Source organism: Diadema setosum, chromosome 14 (assembly GCF_964275005.1).
Source record: "Diadema setosum chromosome 14, eeDiaSeto1, whole genome shotgun sequence".
NCBI lineage: Eukaryota > Metazoa > Echinodermata > Echinoidea > Diadematoida > Diadematidae > Diadema > Diadema setosum.
Window position 1 is genome coordinate 37139641 of NC_092698.1, and position 24922 is coordinate 37164562.

The window sequence follows — 24922 nt, forward strand, 5'->3', positions numbered from 1 at the left end:
CTTACAGCTCAAATTCGTCTCAGATTAGTTTAACGAAAAACCACAGTTTCACCACGTCACGTTTGCACTTGTCTTCAGAACAAACGCCGGAAAAAAAAATCCTCTCATAAATGAAAGCGTGACCAAGAGTGATGCTCAAAGCGAGGTATTACGGTTAACCATCTGAGTGCCATAGGTATTATGTGTGCAATTTTTGCACATTTGACTCAATGACACAGAAAGGGTTAACCACATCTAATGAGTTTCTACCAAGCTGGCATTTTTGTATGATTTCCCCTGATTTCCCTCCTTTTGGACTCAAGACGCCACGTTTGGATCTTTATCTGATGAAAAGAGACTATTTACAAGTTAAAAACAATGAAAATGAAGATAAAAGTCCATTGTATAGTGTTTCTTTAGCAATCAGGACAGCCTAAAAGCTAAAGGCTATAGTCTATAAAGGCTAAACGTGAGCATGACTTTCCTACCTAGTGACATACCAACATGCATGATATTCATTTCTTTCAATGATTTCATAGATCAATTAATGTTTGTTTTTTCACTTTGACACTGATATTCTAATCTACCCTACACGCATCAAACCAACACGACATGTCCTCATGAATAAACACAAGTGTAATATCCACTTTATAAATCCTTATATGGCATGATTTGTTCATCGTTCTTTTCTTCATATTATTCTTCTCCTTGCAATCTTCCTTCAAACCTTCCTGTTTCTCCTCATATTTAATGTCTCCTTCTCCTCATCAGCCGTTATCTTCATCATTTTTATCTTCCCGTCCATTCTTTCTATGTGTTTTTCCTTATGCTTTGTTTCACCTTGTATTGTTGCCTTTCGTTTTTATCCTTTAACTTTCCTAATATTCCTTAATCCAACATCTAAACACTGCTATCACCATGTAGGCCTGCCCATGTTATTTATCTGCAGACAGGAAATTTATATAGTCATTTTGAAAAGATCGTTCACATATTGATATTAAACACTGCATATTGAATATTCATTTATTCGTTCATTTTCATATCTCCTTTGCGTTTGTACTTGATTCTTGTTAGAAATTAATGATGAATCTCATCAAGCGATCTGTGCAAGTACGATCATTACGTCAGATTGTTCGTAACAACGAAAACAACAACAACTTTTTGATTGAATGTGCAAAGTGCAGTGTAACCTACTATAAGACCTCTTTCTTTGTTGATATAATAGTGATAGTTATAAAGACAACAAGAATAACAGCAGGAATAATAGTGCTTAATTAAAGAAACAAAAAGCAATGAAAATAATATAATATGAACATTGATATATAATAGTTATCATAATCGTATTCAAAATGATGATTATCATAACAAAAGTGATTGATCATATTTCACTCTTTCGAAAGTTTATAAGAATGATAAAACTTATCCTAATATCATGCAGTCTCACCAGAAATGAAATAATTAGTTAGATTTTTTCATCCGTAATATAAACAGGCTTACACCATGGTGCACTCATGCACAAGTTGCTTGTTTTCCAAGAATCATTTTATTTACATACTTATTTGGTCCGTGACCTAAACGACTTTTGTATTGCTATGAAAATATTCAAAAACCTCATAATTAATTTTGTTGTTTTGTTTGTTTTTAGGATTATGTCCCATTTCATTAAAGCTCATGCCAGTCTTATTACTTAAGTCTATTTTGTCCAATTATTATCCAATATGTCAAGTTGAATTGAACAATGAATTATTGAGAAGCATGCAGAGAACACCAACTACCTTGATTGTGATAAGTAATGCATTTTTTTCTCAATATGACTCACATGCGATTTATATATTCATATATTTGGAGGATATACCTGAATCAAAAAGAAAAAGGGTTGAACATGGGAAATTTTCGCTGTAATTTGATCGACTTTGTGTTGGATTGGAGGCTCAACATTGGGCGAGGAAGCGGAAGGGGTATTTCTTTTTCACCTCCCTGGTTGGTGCATTTGTGCTCACTGTAACCAGGAATACAGTTGGAAAGTTCTACTTCCCTGCGAAAAGGCAAGACCATGGTATCAGTCACGTTTGGTGCTCGAGAGACACTCATCTCGGAAGACATGCTGGAAAGAAGATGTACCATTCGAACTCTCTTTCAATAATATTGATGGATGTCCATAGCGTTATTTCCCTCTGCAACCCCTAATGCATGGTTTGGATGCATGCAGCTCAAATTCATACCGAAAAACCACCTCTACTGTTAGCTTCGCACTTTCTCCTGTGCTTGATAAAAAGTAGAACGCACATGCACACACATGCACACACACACACACACACACACAAAAATGTGCCTTTTCTGGCAGTTTATTTATTTTCTTCAAGAGACTACACGGATGCTCCTAGTCCTAACAAAGGAAATTTATACACTAAAATAAAGGTTCGGCCTAGATTGCTGAAGATCATTATTTATCACCATGTTTGATGATGTTATGGAGCAACTACAGGTCGATGACATCACGTATCTATGCAGACGTGAGAAATCTGACCTCAGTCCTGTATTTTACGACCGATGTGGATTTCTCTCTGACTCATGACATCTATTCATGAATGTAAAAGATCCAGCGACCCACGGACACGGCCGTGGTCCGCAAAGACCGATCATGAACGACCAGCATTGTGCGCTGACCAGTCTCCTGCATGCATGCGGCTGGAGTAAATTCCATTTCCGTGCGAGATTTCCCCGAAAAAAATCAAACCATATTTTTTTTTTTTCCATTTTTCTGCTAAAAAAAAGCCCAGACTTCCACTGGAGGGTGTGCGTGATGGCTCGTCTTCGTTCAGTCCTCAATCGGCATTGGTCAGTTGTTGACCGAGTGTTGTCACTTGAGAGCCGCATCCGATCATCTAGCTACCCGCGCATGCGAAACGGAGTGGTTCACCATAGTGCGTGTTCAGCTCGCGCGTCCAGCTCATAGCCCGGAAAAAAAAAAGAGAAGACGATACGGTGGTAAGTAGTTGCGTAAGATTACGTAATATGCGTTAATGAGCTCTATGCAAATTAAAGAGAGGGTATAGAAGGAACGAACCAACGGGCTTATCAAGTCTTCAAGGCCTCCATGTAGAGCTCTTCCATTGTATGTGAGTGTCTCTATCCTTTGTGTGTATGCGTGTGTGTGTGTGTGTGTGTGTGTCCAGTAAAGGATTGTGTGTGAACCTCCGCATTCGATGGTACACCAGGAAAATACAGGGAGGGTACAGTGCGTTTAGAAAGATACTTAGTACATGTATGTTCTATCTAGGTCGTTCGTTTTGTGTGCCATGTAATAGTACGGCAACGCTCTGGATGGCTCAGCGATAAATGCTGATGCGGAATTTCGGGTGGGGAAATCTCTTTTTCCTGCTGCTGAATTGGTATAAATCATAAAAATGACGGAAGAGCGGCGATTTTATGATCTTGTCCCTAATTACGAAGTTGAGGGGGAGAATGACGAAAAAGATTCTCAGGCTATTCCCCCAATAAGCACATTCGCCAAAAGGAGCGGTAGCGGGAATGGTAAGTGAATTATCACTTTTCTCTAATTACATTTTCAGATGTTTGTGTAGGCTAAAAAGGAGGATGTTCTTGTTTTCCATCCACTATTCCTTTTGACACGACCTTTCAGAGGCGGAGTAGTTTGTAAACTGGAGCTGACCAATCTGTGAAAGTGCCGAAACCAGCTCACTTTTGCAAAGTCGTGATCATTACGCCCGCACTAAATGCACTGCCACTGCACCGCAACGCTCTATGTCCAGAATCCACGAGTGTATGAAGCCAACTACACTGACCACTAGCCTAGCCCGAAATGACCACCCGTGTAAATGCGCTCCCACTGCAACTTACATTCTCGAGGTAGAAATCAACGAAATGTTCGGCGCCTAAAACTCGTTCAATATGCATTCCTTTCGCTCTGAAACTGCTTGCTTTAGCACCCTAAAACATTCGCGGAGAAGATTTGTTTTGATTCAGCACGTGGTTAGGCTGTGACCCTGGCCTGTGAGAACGAATGTTGCACGGTGTTTTTGGCAGTCAAAGTTACGTAAGTTAGCGTAATTTCTTCGCGGTCCGTTCTATAGCGGTGTGGGGTGGTAGCGGAGAGCGTGATTACGTATGCAAACAACGAAGTCGCCATGTTGAGCCCCAGTGAGCCCATTGCGTAAGGTTGTGTAACATTCATGTTATTGTGTCTGGGGAGCGCGTGGTAGTAAAGCAAGTCTGTCAAACACAACTTTTTCCTCCAACACTTTCTTTGCTAGTGTTTAAAATGTTAAACTTTAATCAAATGTTCCGTGAAGTCTCGTCAGAGGCCTAGAGGTTTTAAGAAAAAACGGGATGTCTTGACAATTCCTTGGGCTGTCTGCACAAAGGCGTGGCCATGATCATGCGTACACGTATATCAGCTCAGCGAACTATAGAAGCCATCGCTGCCTAGCTGTATTGATCTATGTGCTGTACTAGAACCCATGTTGTCTAGCTTGTGTGCTTTTATGAGAAACAGAAATCACACATTTGCGTCCGAAGCATACATCTCTAAAGGATAATATAGCGACTAGGAAACACACGGTGTTCGTCAATAATTGTACTTCCCTTAAAATATCTTCTTTTTTTCTTCTTCCTTTTTTTGGGGGGGACGAATTAAAGGTCATTTACAAGTGACCATCACATTCTCGAGCTGAAGCTCGAAAGGCATCCCAGTAAAAATCCTACAAGAGTACGATTCAGGCGAGAAAAACAACTTTTGGACATTAATATGATCGTTTATCAATTATGATTTTTTTATTTTCAAAGCATGCCAATGATTCTTGTGATAGCAAACTTGACATTAAAGATAAAAAGTACACTACGCAAGGAAATTGTATTTATAGTGTCTTGGGTACATTCATCACGTTATTATTGTTACCTTTGTTATTATTATGATTATGTAAATGATTATTATTATTATTATTATTTTAATCGTTTATATTTTCATAGTAGTAGTATTAATCATCATTATTCTTATGAGCATTCATTTGTTGGTAAAATTAATCTTTTAAAAGGTAACCATTTCACTCACTGTTCATTTTTTGTTATTTCATTATTATACTTGAATGTTTAATATTTTGTTTGAATTGGACGAGAGTACCCGATGCACTGCGTTTGAGGTCTATTAACTATACAAAAGAAATCTATTTCATTTTCTCATTCATTATTAATTACTTAATTACTTAATGCAAAATTATTGACCCTATTAAATACAGCTGTAAAACCATTTGTTTTTCCGTATCAAATAATGTAAATGCTTATATCGAATAACATTGCAAAGATATAGTGTATACATATTGTTGCCATTAATGTTTCATAACGATGTGCATACAGAATCTTGTATGAAACTTGTGACTTTCGGATAAGTTTACTACATTTGACTACAGTATAGTGGCGTAATGATCAATATGTAGCAGGTGGACCTACATGTGTATAGTAATACTCTACTTGTGCATACAGTATGTAATATGCTGTTGTCATGACTAATTGATCAAGATTCTGAAAAACAATCGCAAGATACAAATAACGAAAAACGTAGATGAAATAAAAGTTAAGTGAGAGGCATCAATATGAGAAATAACGATTAAAATAATATGCAATCACACTACACGAAATAAACATTTTATTGAGTGATAGTCCTTGCAGATTGTAATTATGACAACGATAATAAGAGTACACTGTAGATTTGAAGATAATGCTTGTATTGATAAAATTATGATAGAAAGAGCATGCAAGTATCATCTATAGAATAAGAATACTAATAGTAACGATGATACAGATTATCGTGGTAATGCCAAGGATATGAAAGTTCGTGTTCATAATTTTATTGATTTAAATTACAGTGGTTTATTTTATAAAGTTGCAACATTTGTATTACTTAGGGGGTGTTGCAAGAAAGTCGAGTTGCAATTGATTGCAACTTTCTTGCAACACCCCCTTAGCCTCATAGTTAGTAGACAACTGACAAGACTGTACTTGACTCCTGTACAGTTCGTCAACTTTGACGATGATCCAAAGTTGGTACATTGTACAGTACATGTACAAAATGATATCTGGCGAGCCGTACACGTGGAGATAAACGTTTTCAAGGATCTTACAGGGCGATTGTCGGAGTGATTCAAACATTGTTCCGGGTTTGTATGAAGACTTGTGACGACGGTCTTCACAATATGAATACACTGTATGCAATATGCTGTATGCGATATATTCTGAAGTTCATCACTGTTCATGACTGTGTAGGGCCAACACGACAATACATTCGATACCCGGATAAAATCGTGTGTCCATACTTGCAGTTTGTAGACAAAGTATAGGACGAGCAGCGTCACATTTTGTGAAGATAAACAGACAGTGAAATGTTGGAAAATTAATTAGATTGTTCAGATTACTTGGATGTCAGTAAACCAATACACAGTATGACGTAATGACGTAAAGTATCCTTTTGCACTTAGGAATGACTATACTTTTACATGGCAGATACATGTATATACATAACATTTGCCTAACATACAACATTATCTGTAAGTCATTTTCCCGACCACACACACACACACACCACAAATTCCTGATTTAATAATGCAGTTTATCTTCTACAAAATATTTGATTTTCATGATCACTAGTATCCCTAGTATAGGTACGGTATGAACAGAAGCTGTGTGTGTGTTATGTCGTGTATATGTTGTATTGTGTGTGTGCGTGCTTGTCTTTGTGTGTGTGTTTATTTCTGTGAAACTGAATTTTTTTTTCAGCGCAAAATAATCGCATTTACAAACAACGCAATTAGCTATTTGCATTATGTCACACTCGTGTGACCATGACTGGTCATTGTGGTCCTCATGGGACCCCATATCAGATGACTCACTTACATTCCTTTGACCATACGACATGCATACATGATACATGTACAAAATGTACCTTCCTCAGTGTGTAAAACGAGGTTCAGTTAAAGGCATTGCTTACCATTTGTAGATGAAATAAAAACCCAGATTTAGTGCTTCAAAAGAGTTGTAAAATGTTAGTTAGGGATAGAAACAACCTATGTAAAAATGTGAATCAGTATAACTAATGTGAAGTACATGTATTGTTAAATATACAAAATGTGTATAGTTATGATAAAAATGGTTTCAGACTAAACCGTCTACAGTTCTGGTTTATTGGGGGAAAATAGTGATATCTCCATATACAGAGCTCTGTATTTTAGGCTTTATTGCGAAATTTTTACATGGTAGGATTTTTATGATACAACTGACCTAAACATATGAATCAAATGTGATATCTCGAACATTCTTGGAATCACTGCTCCCAATGGTATACAACACCTTTGTAGGGGATGGCTAGTAACTGATCAGTGGGAATCAGTGGGAATGCTGGAGGATGATTGTTCCAATCCTTGTGGGATTCATTTAAGAGTACATTATATATCTATTGTTGTGTGAAAATCATTTGCTTCAGAATGGTCTCATATTCAAGTAATGTGCAGTTTAATGTTTCCAGGTTAGCGTGCCTGGTCAGTGACGGGCAGTAATCTGCACATTACTTGAATATGAGACCGTTCTGAAGCAAATAATTTTCACACAACAGTACATATGTAATGTACTCTTAAATGAATCCCATAAGGATTGGAACAATCATCCCTCAGCATTCCCACTGATTCCCACTGATCGGTTACTAGCCATCCCATCAGTCCCATGTTCGACGCCGACACTAAAAATGTCTTTTTAACTGTAGCATGTGCTAAACTGGAGCTGCCCCATAGATAGGACGACACGTGTCATTTCATAATGACCAGCTTCTCACCATGGAAGATAATTTCTTATGTCTGCATAATGGTAATGGCATTTGTATTTTGTTCCTTTTTATAAAAGATGAGCGGTGCATAGTGCCGACTGGTAGACATGGGGATGCGCGAATAAAAATTGTGCAAAGATTGATGAAATACAAACAAAAATTACTCGAGCTCTCATGTCTTTACATACACTACTCTGACATATGAGTAGATAAAGAACTATACTTGAAGATTATACCATATCAGTTTCATTTGTCAGAAGTGATAAGAAAAATTAAAATCGGTTTTTCAGGGAAGGTACAGTTTCACACTCTTTCACAAAATACAGCTTAGACATACGCTTTTGCACATTTTACTGGGCGGGATTTACTTCTGTGTCATATGCTTTATCATCGCGTGAATTTTCACTTCATTTTGTACTCCAATAGATTTTTTTTTAATCTATCATACTAACAGACAAAATCCATAGACAATATTAATAAAGGGATGGTACAGTTTTGGTAGAGATGAGGATTGGGCTTTTAACTTTTTCCGAAATACCAAGAAAACACTTATGAAATAGTACCATTTTAAGAGGAATTCAAAGTTTATTTGTTGAAAATCGGGTTTGGAATGACTGAAACATCAAAAAACAAAGTAAAACAAAGCGATCGTAATGAAAGATGGGTCCCACACTTTATTGGAATCGCTCTGGTTTGGATATATCAGCCATTTCAAAACCAATTTTCATCAAATAAATGTTGAATTCCTCGTGGAATTACATGCTCTTTCATATTTCATAAGTTCTAGGTTTCTCATTATCTCACCAAAAATGTTAGAAACCTGAAATTAGGTCTCAACCAAAACTATACGATCCCTTTAACGTTCAAGATTAAACTTCAAATTGCTCAGAAAGACGGAGGCAATGAACCTCAATCACCAAAGACACAAAATAATGCACATGTGGAATTCTTTTGTCCATCCATAGAAATCTTACAATTGTTGTGTGAGTATGTACATGTAATTACAGCCATTTTATAGAACTTCATCTCTTGAACCAAGGAGGTACTACAAAAATCCTCCTTGCTTGAACCCCCTTGGTATCCCGGGATCTCACTGCACTGCTCTTCTGTATTATTATGTCAGTTCTTCCAGGACACTGTAAAATCATTCAAAGGATAGTGCTGTAATGAGGATAATACTGATTTCGATGAATATGCACAAAGAAATACGTATTCTGGCTTTTGGAACCTTCGGTACTTCAATTCAAATGTATAAACGACATCACAGGGCCGGGGGGGGGGGGGGAGAACTTTCCTGACCTTTTTTTCTGTCTAAACTTGGGCTGACATTAAGAATTTTTTTTTATCATTCTCTCTCTCGTTTTTAGCATTTAGACATTATGAACAATGATGCATTTTGGTCTAAATCAAGGTAGTTTCATTTCATTCTGCATGCACACTATAAACTCAGGAGTACAAAATATTTATCCCTAACATTGCCGGAGGTTCTCTGAAATCATAACTTTTTTTTTTCCAGAACCAAGAATGTAAAAGCCTCTCCGAATGGGGAATCATTACATTTTAACCTACTGTGATCCATGTCACAGTAGACTACACTATTATACACAGGTAGGCCTATATCCCTGATTTCTCTTTCAATCTCCCCATCCTTGATGCCTGGATGTTTGAAGACCTGATACAATATGTACATTAATACAATAAGTTATCGTGTATATTATATCATACTAGATATTACAATGTATGTACATCCTCTTTCCCATATTTCATCCTAGGGAACACGCTCATTCCTCACTTCTGCTTGGCCCTACATTGTTATGCCAATTCATAGTCCAGCAGTATATACAATGTAGGGTCAGCCTGACCATAAAAAAGAAAGCATCAGCCACCTACGGTCCGCTTACATGGAGACTGAAGGCCAAACATTATCAGCCTTTGGCGCGTCTGTTGCAAATCTGTGCCATTGTATATCTCATCAGCGCTAACCCACTTCGAATGTTTTATGCAGGATTTCTCCCGCTCATTTCAGATGATAAAAGTTATATGGATAATACATCTTCACGCCTACGTCCAAATCCCGTTACTTCCTTCTGGCAGTTCGATGCATTGTGCTGATGCATATAGCAGGTTATACGATCCACACGTGGATGTCCAGTTCGAAGAATCCAGAGGGAAGTAGACCCCTGACCTTGTACATAGAACGTCCGTCGTGGAATTGACCTCAGAGGCTTAAGTTATATGTGTAATGTAAACAGCAAATCTGGATATTTTTGCCTTTATCTAAGACGAGCACATTTTAAGCAGGTCGTGATGATGAAAGGACATAGAAAGGAAGTGTTCACCCCTCCCCCTCCGTCCTCCCCCGGGATGGGTTTGATGGTGCCGCGCATGAATATAATCTTCAGGTATGGAATTATCGCCGAGGGAGAGGGTCAGAGGGACATAGGAACGAAGAAAGAAAGAGTTAAAGAGAAAATCAAACTCAGATAAGAATATGGAATTATTCAGGCAATGTCTGTTAAATACATTTGCGATTTATCTTACCGATCCATGTAAATGTCTGTTTGCTTTTCACCTTTTCTTCAAATCTTCTTCTACCTCATCAAGACTTTGGGGAAGTATTATATTACGTGTAACCTCATAAAAACTTAACCATCTTGCACACATTTAAGCATGATTTTTGTTCGCCAGGTTTAGGCATTTGAATATCCTTCCGATTAAAATTGCTATTGCATGCTTCCGTGTGCTTGACAGTAGGCCTATAGGTACATGTATTTTACAGGTAAAGTTACAAAGAAGTACAATTTTTGAATGATAGTTGTCCTGTGATCCGTTTCTACGCAAAATATCATTGCTGCCGAAAATATTGAAAGGGACAGCGAACTGTTACTCGCTATAATTTGTAGATTTGTTGTGATTAAAGAATGATGTATACACTGTACCTAAACAGAAATGTTGTCTTTTTGTCAAAGCAGTCATTACTACCTGTGATAGATCGCATGAATTCTCCGCGGCAAGGAGCATGATGGGTACAAAGGAGAGAGTTGTTTCTTCTTCCCTAGCTCACTGGTGGTAGCGATGAGCTCTTTTTTTATTCTTTGCCAATCTCTGAACTACAGTGTAATATCAACACTTGAATACTTGCAATGTACTTCCATTCGTTGTGATATCGTCAAGGCAAACCACTGATCGAAAACAAATTTCAAGATCAATATGAGATGTTCTGCTCAAAAGTGCCACTATTTTTAAAGTCATAATGTAATTATCATCTATATACGTCTTGCTATTACAATGTACTGAACAGCACGTTGTTGTTGTTTTTTTTTTCATTCCAATCACGCACATGCAGTGATTTTTTTCAAAATGTACATTTAAAACCACAAATAGCGCACATGGGCCTATATGTCGAACAATAATTATTCTTTCTCGCAAATAGCAAAAATATAATATTATTGATCAACATGTAGTATCGTAACTTCATTAGGACTACCGTTTCATCTGGGTGGTACTGTGCATGAGGAAATATCGCTGCATGGAGAATGTGAAAGTGTATTCATTTGTCAAAGAGATGTGTACAGTGTAGTGGTTTTGCGAAGATAACAGTAAAGGGGACTATGCTGACTGAAAAATTCAGGTTTAGTGGAACAGTTGAATTGCAAAACTTGGGACGTACAGGTTTTACCCATTTTGAAGATGGGAAAACATTAATGTTCAGTAACACGTGGCTGTTACGTTTGCCCCACATGTGTGGACTAATAATCATTGTGTTATATGAAAATGAACTTGCCGTGATTTGTTTTCATACACACACACAACGCCAACCTTCATTCGTCCTTATTCCTTTTTTTTTTCTGTTAATCGATGGGGAATATCTTTGTTCTCGTTACTTTGCATTTCTCCCCACTCGGTGTCACAATATTATGAATGATCATGAATTCAGCTCTGCAATTTGTCTGTGGAACCAACACCTGCATTCGAATAGTTGCAAAAGAATGCGAGTATCGTGAGTGGCGTACATAATATTACAGTCACTGTCGTGTTTATGGTGACTTGGCAGATCGAGAGGAAAACCATAATTGTAACTGTTACTGGGAGCTGGATTCATCAGACTGTCATCATTCTATGCGTGCCATGTACAAGGCCTACTTCATGTAATTTGTGTTATTATTCTTGTTTTTCTTATCGTTTATCACAGAGGAGTTTCCCTCGCCACCGTCCAGATTCTACAGATCGGAGAGTAATAGTCAGGGGATGTCTCAACTAGAAGACAACAACAACAGTAATGGCAACAGTCCCGAAGAACTGACCCCTGTAACTCAAGCAAATGATACTACCACCACCGCCAGGCCAAACCAGACGGAGGGGGAGACCGTGATTTTGCTGCAACGTGCTCATTCACAGTTGCAGCAACAGCAGCCACAGGACATTGTGCTACAGCAGCAACAACAACAACAGCAGCAACAGTTGCAGCAGTACAACGCATCTATGGCCGCTCTCCAACACGCAAATCACCAAGTGTTAGTCACCGCTACGACTCCCGGTAACGGCGTTTTGACGTCGCAAGTTATGCCAGGCGTCACTGTACCGACGTCGGCGATCCACGGCGGAATGCCCATGCAGGGTCACCTAATTCCTTTCATCTCGGCCAACGGCTCGACAGCACCGCAAGCTCAAAGTACGTTATCGATCTCCACGGCGAGTTTTGACAATTAATTGAGAAAAATAGAAGCACTTGAGGCTTGATGGCGTCACCATGGAACTACAACACACAGGACAATGTGATTTAGCTCCACGGTGTCACAACTCCTGATGCTAGATGCAATTTTAAGACTTACGTGATCGGTATTTGTAAATACACAAAAGTAGGCCCTACAATTTGGGTGTATGACGGGTAAAAGAAGATTCGGTTACTTTTACTTGCCTTTGTAGATCCTCGATTTAAAAGGTGTGCCAGACAAGAATATCGTATGAACGTCTTACTAGAAGGAGCACGACAACGAAATTATTTTTATATTGATGTTCCTACTTAATCTGGAAAATGATAAATCGAAGATAAAGAAGATGACGGGACAGACTTGTTCTAGAAAGTATATCGTGACGAAGATCATTTACACTGAAAACGTTGGTAGTGAATCACTTGCACCTTACATGAAGAGTAGTCTAAAAAGATGCTATTTCCGTATTTTATTTGCTTTTGGTTCTTGATATAGGTGTGCTGTCTCACGCACCCGAGCAAATGATGCAGTACCCATCTACAGCTGTGCAGCTAGCTGCCATGGCAGCGGGTGGCCAGACGACCACGACGAGTAGGGCAGCTTCAACGGCACAGTCCAGCGTGATTCAGGTGAACGAGACGATGAACCCTACCATACTCCCACACAACGTCAACTTACAGCAACACGTTCAGCAACATCTGCAGCAACACGGCTTGAAGAACGGCAAGGAGCTACCGCCCACGCCGCCAGGTGAGGCTCGCCTTCTTGCCGGTGAGCAATATGCACTTTTTGAGCGGACAGGCTCCAGCTGAAATTCCTTTGAATTGATGAATATCTTAGGTGATGAACAGTGAGATTATCATGAGGAGGTATGTCAAGGAGAATCCGGATTTTACACATGTTTATCATTGAAATGTTAATTAGTTCAATTTTCACAGAATTTCATTAAAAAAATAATCTAATTTTCATTAAAAAAATAATAAATAATGCTATGTTAATGAGTAAAATGTAAAGTCAAAATTATATCTTTATAGACTTTCCAACGTTTAAAAGCACATTCAATACCATTTTGGGGATGCTAATGTCAGAACTGAATTGGGGCAATTGTTAAAAGAAGTGTTTTGTAGACTACTCCCAGAATGACCTGGGGACTGTTTCATGAAGAGTTGCGATTTATTGTGTGTTACTCGTTGAATCGAGCTTAAGCTCAATATTGAGAGTAAGTTCTGTTTCATAAAGACACTATCCTTGATTTCAGGTAAAATCAATCATAACCTTCAGTAAGTTGAGCGTTACTAGCGATCAATCGCACAGTTGTTTATGAAATTCAATTTGCGATTGATAGAAACTTACGTTCAAACTTAATGAAACAAGCCCCTGTATCCAGAAGATACAGACGTCCCTTTATACCTAATGGATCCCATCACCCTCCACACATTCCTCTGCTAATCCCTCCGCTAATCCCTCCAATAATACACTGGACAGCAAAAGAAAGTACCCACTTCTGTCAAAGGCCGCACAGAAAAATTCACCCCTAGAAATAAACAATTTTTGTACACAGGTATGCTGCAACATCCATTAGTACTCACATACCCAATAGCAAGTGACTATCTTTATTAAAAAGGAAAAAAAAATGACATGCACAGCATCTTGGACCCTGTTTACAGTGCGAGGCTCGGCCGCGGCTCGGCCGCGGCCGTGCCCAGCCCCGCTTCAGTGTAAACGCACAAAAGGCCAAATGCGAGGCCAAAATTGGCCTCGCATTTGGCCTCGCTCTGGAGGTGGTCTCGGCCGCGGCCGAGCCCGGCCTTTTCTTGGTGTAAACGCAAACTGGGCCAAATGCGCGGCCAATTGCGCGGCCAATTTTAGTCTGGCTTCCAAACCCTCTGCCTGTATCTTTCGCTATTCACGATATTAACCCCCTCAACGTCGAAAACTAGGTATAGTTTAAGGTGGTTTTGTCCTGCAAAGGATTCTTTCCTTCGGCAAAGGCCTTTGCCCGAACGGCGACTTCGTCGCCACGGAATTCATTTGGCAAAGGGTCTGAAAACCAGACAATACCAAATTGCATTTGTTTACAAGCAGAGCGCCACTACGACAAAATATTGAAAGGTTTGAATCAAAAGCGCGGCCGAGCCCAGCAGTGTAAACGGACAAAATTGCGAGGCTCGGCCGCGCAATTGAGGTCGGTCTCGGCCGCGGCCGAGCCGCGGCCGAGCCCGGCCCCGCACTGTAAACGGGGTCTTGGTCACTGAATCAAAGTCACAAAATGTAACAGAATGTGCCTTACAAGTTATTCGCAAAAATCAGTTTCACAGGACGAAAACAAGCAGTCACAAACATCAATTTTCAATAATGTGTATGTCCTCCTTGTGCCTGGACACATTCAAGGCATCTCTGACGCATGCTCAGGACAAGCTGTCTGGCGTAGTCCTGGGGAAGTTCTGTCCATTTCTCCTGCAGAGCTTGGATCTATGTTGGTTGTTTAAAAATGTTGTCCATTCAGTGGCCATTTTTGCATGGTGGAAAGTGCTTTTGTGTGGGATTTTTGATTCAGTGACCAAGATGCTGTGCATGTCAAGTTCTTTTTTGTTATGAAGACATTCACTTGCTTATGTGCATGTGATTAGTAAGGGGCATTGTAGCACACTATTTTTTATTTCTAGGGGTGAATTTTTGTGTGCGGCCTTTGACAGAAGTGGGTACTTTCTTTTGCTGTCCAGTGTAATTGTGTGCACATTGGTGGGTAGGCTACTTCCGAGACATGAAAGTGTCACATGATATCTTGTTTAGTATCTGCAGACGAAAAAGACGATGAAGACAGCGAAAGACGGAAAAATCTTGCCAATCTCCTTCCTCCTCCGTCACACCTCAACCCTCAACCCATCCAAGCCACCTCAGCCACGGCTCGCCCGGGTCTACCAGCACACCTCGTCCAGTACAACGCATCGCAGGCCGCACCGTACGGAGGTCCAGCTCCATCCAACTTCGCACACGGTCCCGTGTCCACGCCAGGGCTCATCGCCCCGGGCACCTACGGCAACATACAGGTGGTGTCTCCCCTCCAGGGTCCACCGGGCACGATGGCGCAACCCGTAGCTCCACAGCAAGCCTTGCTCGGGGATCAGCCAAACCAAATGATGATGCCACCCGGGCCGGGTGGCCTGGACATGCAGACAGCCGTAGGAGGCGAGCATCACGTCCCTGGTGAGTGCTACAGTGGACATCAGACCTCTTATTGCGTTTACTGAGTTCTTTCTAAACAACGTCATGTATGTGCATAATAAATTGTGTTGTACAATAGGATTTTTTATTATGGCATCATGGGGGGGGGGGGATGTAGTTTGTTTGATTTCAATGCTGTATGTTGGACACATTACCATGTTCTTGTCTTTTTCATGGCGTGCTTTATTCAGGTAAATGAATACAATATTCTCATGAAATATTAGTTTAATACAAAAGGTATTGGACGTGCGATTTACTTCAACAATGTTCGGTGGGTAATAGAATATTGTGGAATGATGGTGATCACCGTGGACCAGAAAAAGTTACTTGAGGTCACATTAGATAGGGTCTAGGACTCTTGGAATCCTGTCGAGAAAGGACTTCTCACATACGAGTAAACTGTATGGCGTATCAGGACAATTACCCCCGGCTAAATACTGGTAAGTGATGAGGTTAGAGTAAAGATTAGGATTAGGGTTAGGTTTAGGGTTAGAGTGTGGGTTAGGGTAAGGATTAGGGTTAGGGTCAAGGTAAGGGTCTGGGGAAATTGTCCAGGGGTAATTGCCCAAGAACCGAGCAGACTCTGTAATCTAACTGGATCTTGCCACTCCAGCTGACAGCTCACGTTTCACACGTGCACCTTTGATCAGCTTCGAGAAGGAAATTAGACTTCCAAAAAGAATGCTTCACACCTGAGACGCGCGTTTGCGTCCCAGATGACCACCTGTCTTTTGGCCCATACAGGTGCAAGACGGCTGGATTGAAAGCGGTAGACCAATTTCATCTCGTATTCAAACAACATTTTTTTTTTCTTAATGATGCAAATGGCAACCATAATTTATTTTCACGCCTCCGAACCTAACGTTACCTGAAGAACAGGTACCATACGATACCATTGTCCGTTTGTGTATCTACACTCCAGAGAATTCGTTAAGCTGATATCTCACTGAGCGGCGAACGTTTGCAAACGTAGCGAATTTGAGATTCGCCAATTTTTCTGACGAATGCTTGCGAAAAATCAAGGTTTGCATCTGCCATTAGCGACAGTTAGCGATGTTTAGCGACAATAAGCAACACCTGAGCGAATGTTTGCGAAAGTATTAGCAAAACACTGACAGGTGGCGACTATTAGCGACTTTTAGCAAATGTTAGCGACAGTTTTGCAAATATTAGTAACTGTTTGCAAATCCCTTGCGACAATATGCGAATGTTTTGGGACCTGGAAAAGTACCAGGCGATTATGTATAGTCAGACCCACAAAACGAACGTACAACCTTCCACTGCATTCAGATCTCTTGTGACCAACGTTCAAGGTGGATTTCCAGAATATGGAAATGATTTTTTTGCCAAGAAGAGGCTCAAAGTGTTGCTATCCTTGAAGAGCTGCTTTGCCTGGCTGCTGCTACAGCTATCATGCAGCTTAACGCCATTACGGGAAGAAAACACCGGACGATCCCAGGTACGGTTGTGGTGTAGATTTATTACCGCAGCCAAGACGCTTAACACGATTGCCCACCGGAGGGCGTTAACATTATAAACAACAATGATAATAACATTAACAACAAACAAACATGCTGGCGTGACTACTTCTTTTCTCCTTTGCTTACAAAGCTCAATACAATACTTCTCTCTGAAAATCCAATTCGGCATGTCAGACAAGATTCTAAGTAATTCTTGGCAACATGTCTACTACACTGTATAAACAACATCAGTTTATACCTCCAATAAAATGGAGCAAAATATCCTACTCAAACACAAAGAGAGGAAGCTTTATTTATAACATCAACTGACCCTTAACCTAATAAAATATCGTCACAATTGAGTAACACTTATAACGCATCATCTCTTTTGGCACTGTCAGCTTGATGTTACACATCAACTATCAAAGTCTGTCAAACTGCTGAGCAAGTCAAAAACCAGCTTGTAACAACGAAAAAAAGGAACCTATATACATACATAAGTCATAACATTCCCAAACAGGTATTACGAAAGGTCAAACAACAAATAACTTACATATCTACTTATCCTGCAAATATGCAAACATTACAATACTTTTATGCCCTTTTACATAACACATGAGCACTAAGATAAATCATAATAAATTTGTAACAATCACTTCAAACTCTATTAAACTTTTGTATCAAAATTAAACAACTGTACCACACCATCATTTAACATACATGTACATACATTGTACCATCTTCACCACCTTCTCTCTTCAATTCCTTTATGAGAGTGTGTGATAATCGAGACAAAAGAACATAACTACCGCCAGACGATGTGTTCTTCCATCCCTATAAAAATATCTATCTAACGCTTTAAATCATAGTACGTAGAGACTAAAATCTCCATTGACACACATGTACACTAGTGAAATCAAACACAGTATACTTAAAATCCACCATCTTGTAGTTTTCAAAAATAAACATGATACACGTATGCATGGAAAGAATACACGAAGCTATGACATATGCATGCACTTCATATTACCCATAATACACATCAAAATCACTTCATTAAGCAATTATACACAGACAGCTCCCTGCATAAATGATACAATACTTATGCATATAAAAAATTTGCAATAACTACTTTATACTTCTACTACAGCATGGTATACTGTTAGTAAAAACACAGAGTCACACGTGGGAATGCTGGACAAGCATAAACACAGGGTCTATAACTATACTCATATATCAAACCAAATAATGGGTGACTTTAGCAAACTGTAACATAAGGATTGTTTTAAAAAACCAAACCTAAAAATCTACACTCAAACAGTGACTTACTTGACTGTTGCATAGATATTATCTTCAAAATTATGCATATAACATTTGGAATGCAATTACAAGTAATATCAAACACAGAGCATATTTATGTAACAAGTGCTGCCCAGATCACTTCTTTCTGTTCACTGCAAATTGTAAACTAGAAGCACTCGCAATCGAGCACATGTATCCCCCGAACCCATCTCCCATACTCCATCTGGATTACTTTGTAGGCCACAATTTTGTACATGGCAACTGTTGCAGGATACAATAAAATCCAAATAGATATAGGTGTATAAATTTGACTAAGATACATGTACATAAAACATTTTTTAAAAGATCAGTCAAGAAACAAGGTAGGGTCGCACACACAAGCGGACCCTGTAGAATTTACCTTTTCATGTATAAAGACAGAACAAACGAAGGTGCCACCACCAAAAAAATATGAGCATCTTCATTTCACTATAAAGCACCTTTTTACCAAATTTGAAAAAGAAATCTTATAAAAAATGTGGCTGATAGAGCACACACAAGAAGTAAGCATTGGCATCCAAAGTTGGAACACTGAGGGCGCCATTACCACAAACTGTTGTGTCCTTCATGTGGAATGATCACCCATACTTCTCCCTAGCAAGTCTGAATGAAATCTGTTGGGTAATAATCAAGTTACAGCAACAGAAGAGGCAATAATAAATCATAATATACACAATACTTTATCGACAAGAGGTATAAAACCTGTATAATCTGAAACTAAAACAAGTATTATACAGATCTTGCAGATCAAAATAATTATAAAGATCTGCATAATACCTATGTAAAAAATCCCATATGAGGAATCACTCAGATCTCAAATTTGAACAGAAAGTACAAATACCCGAATGAGGGTAAAGTGTAAGAAGTATAAAAACAGATTTGGTTTCCCATCCAAAACAGAGAAATGAAATTGGCTTTACCCAATGATGTAAAACCACACATCTTATAAAAGATAGAGAACCCTCTAAGAACACAACACACTTACATATGTACAAAGAGGACAGAGTCCAAAGGCTTGAGTAGGACAGGGACAAACTTGCATTGCAGCAATGAAAGCGATCATAACACATGAGTACACCAACTACATTGGTGAAAAGCAAACAATAAGCTGAGGACATTACTGATAAACAGCAGAACAGTACAATTGTATCTATTCTCTCTCTTGTCTTTGTTTGTTTGTTTTTTTTAATGAAAACACAAAAATAATCAGGAAGACGTGTATCTATAAAAAGAGGGTACACCTGGTACAAATACTGACAACTGAAACATTACATTTACTTTCTGATGAAAAAACAAACAAACCAACAACCGTAAATGTTTAGAAAGAATGAAATACAATCGTACATGTATACCCGATAAAAAGGCATGTTAAACATCTTATTCATCTGTACATAAAAACACAAAAGAATGAGTTACTGCATGATTAACATGTCCATCAAAGTCTATTGTCTATACTCAATATACACAAAACAAAATGGGCCACACTATCCAGGTGCATAGGCAGCACAGATAGAAGAGGGGCATGACTTGGGGTAGGGAGTCATCAGGGTGTGGGCCAAAGAAGCCGCATGGAGCATGTAGGACATCAGTGGGCTGCTGGCATCAGGGGGGCGCGAATGGGAACAGGAAAGGAGCAACAAACTCATCCAGAGGGAAGGAGCTTGTACTGCCCGTAAGGGGATGGTGGACGGTGGCCGGCTGGAACCATCAGGGGGATGGTTGTCATCATACGCAAGGTAGGGGGCAGGAGCAGAAAGGGCAGGGACTGGCTGTACCAAAACTTGGCTAGTGACGAGAGGACAATGCTCGAGAACATCATCAGGCCACGGCTGGGGAGGCGTATCCCACCCCATGGGTGACATGTGGTGCACATCAGTCGAGCTGTCAGGAGGGAAACTGCTGGTGCTGGTACACAAAGGATATAGCAATACAGGACCAAGATGGGCATCAGAGGTATCCCGTACAGCGGTCAGGGAGCAGACATCACCATTGTGACAGGAAGTGCTAGGGACAACATTGAAGGGCCCCCTTAGCTTGGGGTCAGGTGCACCCACGCGGGCACTACCGGGGTATTGCATCGCTGTTGGGAGACCAACGTCCATGGCTTCAGCCTCAGGGGGTGGACCATGTGCATGGGCAGGGCCTTCTCTGTCTTGGGGAGTCTGTGCGATGTCTATCATGACAGCAGATGGCGATGGGGTGCCAGAGCATGGGATTGATGAGGTGTGCGTTGGCAAGGCTGGGCACGTAGCAGCCAAGGGTGGAGGGTCATCCACGCCTTCCAGCTGGGAGCCGGACGGGGATGTAGTAGTAGGGCAATGAGGATCACAATTGACAGGATGGTGACAGTCATCAGAGCTAAGTCCATACTCAAGGTGGTGTTCCTGCTCTGTATGTAGAAGTCCAGCATGGGCGGCAGGCAAACGCTCGGTGCAAGAGCTAGACTCACACTGAGCTAAAAGCTGAAGGTGACTGGAATCAGGCGTGCTGTCAGCTGCTTTGCAAACAGATTGATGCTGGTTATCATAGTCACTTGAATGAATAGGCTGACAGGAAGGAGGATAATCACAATGCCAATTGTATGTGAACACAGAGTCATCGCTGAATGTGACTTCATGCTTTGAGGGGCGCACTGAGATGTCGTTTGTTTCCATGAAGGGGGCGCCGCCAATTATGTCCTTATCTGTGTTGTCATCACTCACGACGATGGCATCAAACAACATCTGTAAGCCATTACAATAAATAGAGAAGCAGGTCAGGCCTACTATCTTTGTCAGCATGAGACTATCAGACAGCTTGAGACTATCTCCAATAGACCAGTAATCATGAATTAAGTGATCATCATATCCATATGAATCAACCACAATATCCAACTCCAACTTCTCTGCCATTGACACTCTGATGATGTTCAGTGGTGTACCACTTCTCAAGTGGACGTCGACCTCCACGGGAGGGTAGAGACCAACAGTTCCGGGGAAGTAGGGGGTTGTGCACGATGTGTCAGCTGCCGTGGTTCCGACAGTAGTCACGGGGCACCGATGTGTCGGTGCGGGTGCGGGTGCCTTGGACTTGGCCGCTGCGGCGCATCGCTGCGTTGATGCATCACACATTTTCAATGTGTATGTATGGGACTACACACACAAAGGTGAAATCAGTACCTGGAACTATCACAGCGCTTTTGCTGAACGTCCGGCCCCTTTTATGTCGAGCGAGATCTCTCCCCGTTCGGATTCCTGTGGACGTTAAATCGGGCCTAAGATTCGGATCCCAAACGATGCCACCACGCCATTACGGGAAGAAAACACCGGACGATCCCAGGTACGGTTGTGGTGTAGATTTATTACCGCAGCCAAGACGCTTAACACGATTGCCCACCGGAGGGCGTTAACATTATAAACAACAATGATAATAACATTAACAACAAACAAACATGCTGGCGTAAGAGAAAGAAGATGAAGAAAAGTAAGAAAGGAAGAAGAAAAGAACGACTGTTTGAGTCAGAGAGTGGTTGTTGCAGAGGACAGACTTTGGTCGATATAAAAAGCTTTTGCAGCAATTACATGATTGAGATGTCAAGAGTTTCAAGAACTTTCTTAGAGTGGAACCTGTCCTGTTTCAGGAGCTTTTATATAGGAACCATATGGTTACTTGTTCGCTAGCAGTGGCGAATCAAATTAAAATTTTAGCGACACCGTATTACGACCGTTTGCGAATTCTTACGAGTGTTTTGCGAATGTTTATAACTGTTAGCGAAAATATAAATTCGCAAAGAAATTTTGAACATGTTAAAAATTTCTTTGCGACAAGAAAAACTGCTTGCGACAATAAAAACCGTTTGCGAACTTTCTTAACCCTTTACGAACCCTGGCGAAATCCCAAATTTGCTACGTTCGCAAACGTTCGCCGCTCAATACGGGGGTATATCTCACTGAGCGGCGAACGTTCCTTTACGAACCCTGGCGAAATCCCAAATTTGCTACGTTCGCAAACGTTCGCCGCTCAGTGCGGGGGTATCTCACTGAGCGGCGAACGTTTGCGAACGTAGCAAATTTGGGATTTGGGTTCGTAAAGGGTTGCAAAAGGTTCGCTAACAGTTGCAAGAAAGTTCGCAAACGGTTTTTATTGTCGCAAGCAGTTTTTCCTTGCGAATTTGTATTTTCGCTAACAGTTGCAAACATTCGCAAAACACTCGTATAGAATTCGCAAACGGTCTTAATACGGTGTCGCTAACAATTTTATTTGATTCACCACTGCTAGCGAACAAGTAACCATATGGTTCCTATATAAAATATCCTGAAACAGGCAAGGTTCCAATCTAAGAAAGTTCTTGAAACACTTGACATTTCCATCATGTAATTGCTGCAAACAACCGCTCTCTGACACAAACAGTCTTCCTTTTCTTCTTCCTTTCTTGTTTTTCTTCATCTTCTTTCTCTTAAGTTGCACGATAGCTGTAGCAGCAGCTAGGCAAAGCAGCTCTTCAATGATAGCAGCACGTTGGACCTTTTCTTGGCAGAAATTCATTTCCATATTCTGGAAATCCATCTTGAACGGTGGTCACAAGAGATCTGAAAACAGTGGAAGGCTGTACATTCGTTTTATGGGTCTGACTATACATAATCGCCTGGTACTTTTCCAGGTCCCAAAACATTCGCAAATTGTCGCAAGGGATTTGCAAACAGTTGCTAATATTTGCAAAACTGTCGCTAACATTTGCAAAATTGTCGCTAACATTTGCTAACAGTCGCTAATAGTCGCCACCAGTGTTTCGCAAACACTTTCGTAAACATTCGCTCAAGTGTTGCTAATTGTCGCTAAAAGTCGCTAACTGTCTCTAATGGAAGAAGCGAACCTTGATTTTTCGCAAACATTCGTCAGAAAAGTTGGCGAATCTCAAATTCGCTACGTTCGCAAACGTTCGCCGCTCAGTGAGATACCAGCTTCAGCAAGAATTTAGAAAGACATCATGTGGATTTCATGTTTGGCCCAGGTATGACACATAATTATGTAGATGCTCCCATACATGGCAAACCCCTTTTAGAATGTCAAATGTCCTTGAACAGTAACTGTTTCGAACCCACTTTTTCTTACGCATGAAATGGTGGGATTATCATTGTAATCGTGATTGCTATTGGTTTTCCATCTGTCAGTAGATTTTTTTTTTTTTTTTTTTTGGTTTCATTTAACTATAATTATAGACCTGTGTGATTGACATGACCTGTCTGTTGTGATTTATTTTTCTATTTATTTGTTTATTTTTCAAGTGTCGTCCCTTTGTTGCTTATCCATGTTTGTTATTGGTGGAAGTTTGTTCTTTCTCCCCGCTGAACAGGACCCTCCATTGCGCGGAGACCGGGCCAACCGACGAAGCGGCGGGGGAACAAGAGGACCATCCCTGTCGAAGAGAAAGACGAGAGGTACTTTGAGCGCAGGAAACGGAATAACCAGGCGGCTAAACGATCACGAGACGCGAGAAAGACGCGCGAAGAGCAGGTTGGTCAGCGCGCCAACTACTTGGAGAAGGAGAACGAGATTTTGCGCGCGCAGCTGAACACTCTCCGGGATGAGGCAAACTCGTTAAGACTGTTGTTGGCCCAGCGGCCACCTGTCGCTCAAATGCCTCCATCGGGACCATCGCCAATGTGAAAGATCCAGACATCGTTCTTTGTTATTTTGTCAAAAAACTGGAATTAAACAGAACAATTCTAGATTTCAAATTGATCAAACTGTATTGATGTTGCCAAAATGGCGTCCATAAAACTAAAAACCATTAGTACACTTAGTACTATATATATGACTCTCATTGACATTGACAAACTGAGAAGAGATGGGTTTCATGTCATATACTTTTCTCTGTGGTATACGTTCAAACCTCGAGGATCAGCTCTGTATTTTGTCTCTTTATCATGACCAAAGAAATTCCATTCGAGGGTTAGTTGCGATCTTGGCATAATTTTCATGTTGTATGCGACGCCCTCTCAGTGGGAAATGATTTTTCAATTTACGTTTCATCGCTTTATTTGAGATTATTTGTCTTGTTTTCTTCAGTGCTGTAAGATAATAGACGGTTGGCATTACGCTGGTGAAGATTTAATCGGTAGTAGATCGGTTGTCTGGAACGTTGGGAAGGTTAAAGGTCATGTCGGCAGCCTTATTGTTCCTCTTCTTTGTCAGATCTCAGCGATGATTTCTTATACTGACCACAGTGCATTGTGGTTAGTCATGTGACTAGAACTTTACATGAACATATTACTATATACTGTACTAGGTTATTCTCTGTAACTCCACGCAGTGATGCATCATATCAAGATATTTCACTGATGTTCAGGAGTACGTTGTCGTCAAGTGCAGTATTAGGGAGTTTTCGCTACACGACG

At 40.4% G+C, this 24922-nt stretch overlaps 1 protein-coding gene across 1 annotated transcript; it reads left to right on the top strand.

Annotated features, from left to right (window-relative positions):
* The first annotated feature begins 3286 nt into the window (after positions 1 to 3286).
* LOC140238331 (uncharacterized) lies at positions 3287 to 24428 on the top strand. Its single transcript, XM_072318265.1, has 5 exons — positions 3287 to 3513; positions 12000 to 12479; positions 13015 to 13290; positions 15313 to 15726; positions 23878 to 24428. The coding sequence occupies exons 1-5, from the start codon at positions 3387 to 3389 to the stop codon at positions 24189 to 24191; spliced, it is 1611 nt and encodes a 536-aa protein (XP_072174366.1). The 5' UTR covers positions 3287 to 3386; the 3' UTR covers positions 24192 to 24428.
* Positions 24429 to 24922: the final 494 nt, after the last annotated feature.

Coding starts and splice junctions, on each gene's coding strand:
- LOC140238331 (XM_072318265.1), top strand. CDS start 3,387: ATGACGGAAGAGCGGCGATTTTATGATCTTGTCCCTAATTACGAAGTT. Junction 12,480..13,014: donor GACAGCACCGCAAGCTCAAA/GTACGTTATCGA, acceptor TTCTTGATATAG/GTGTGCTGTCTCACGCACCC. Junction 13,291..15,312: donor TGAGGCTCGCCTTCTTGCCG/GTGAGCAATATG, acceptor TATCTTGTTTAG/TATCTGCAGACGAAAAAGAC.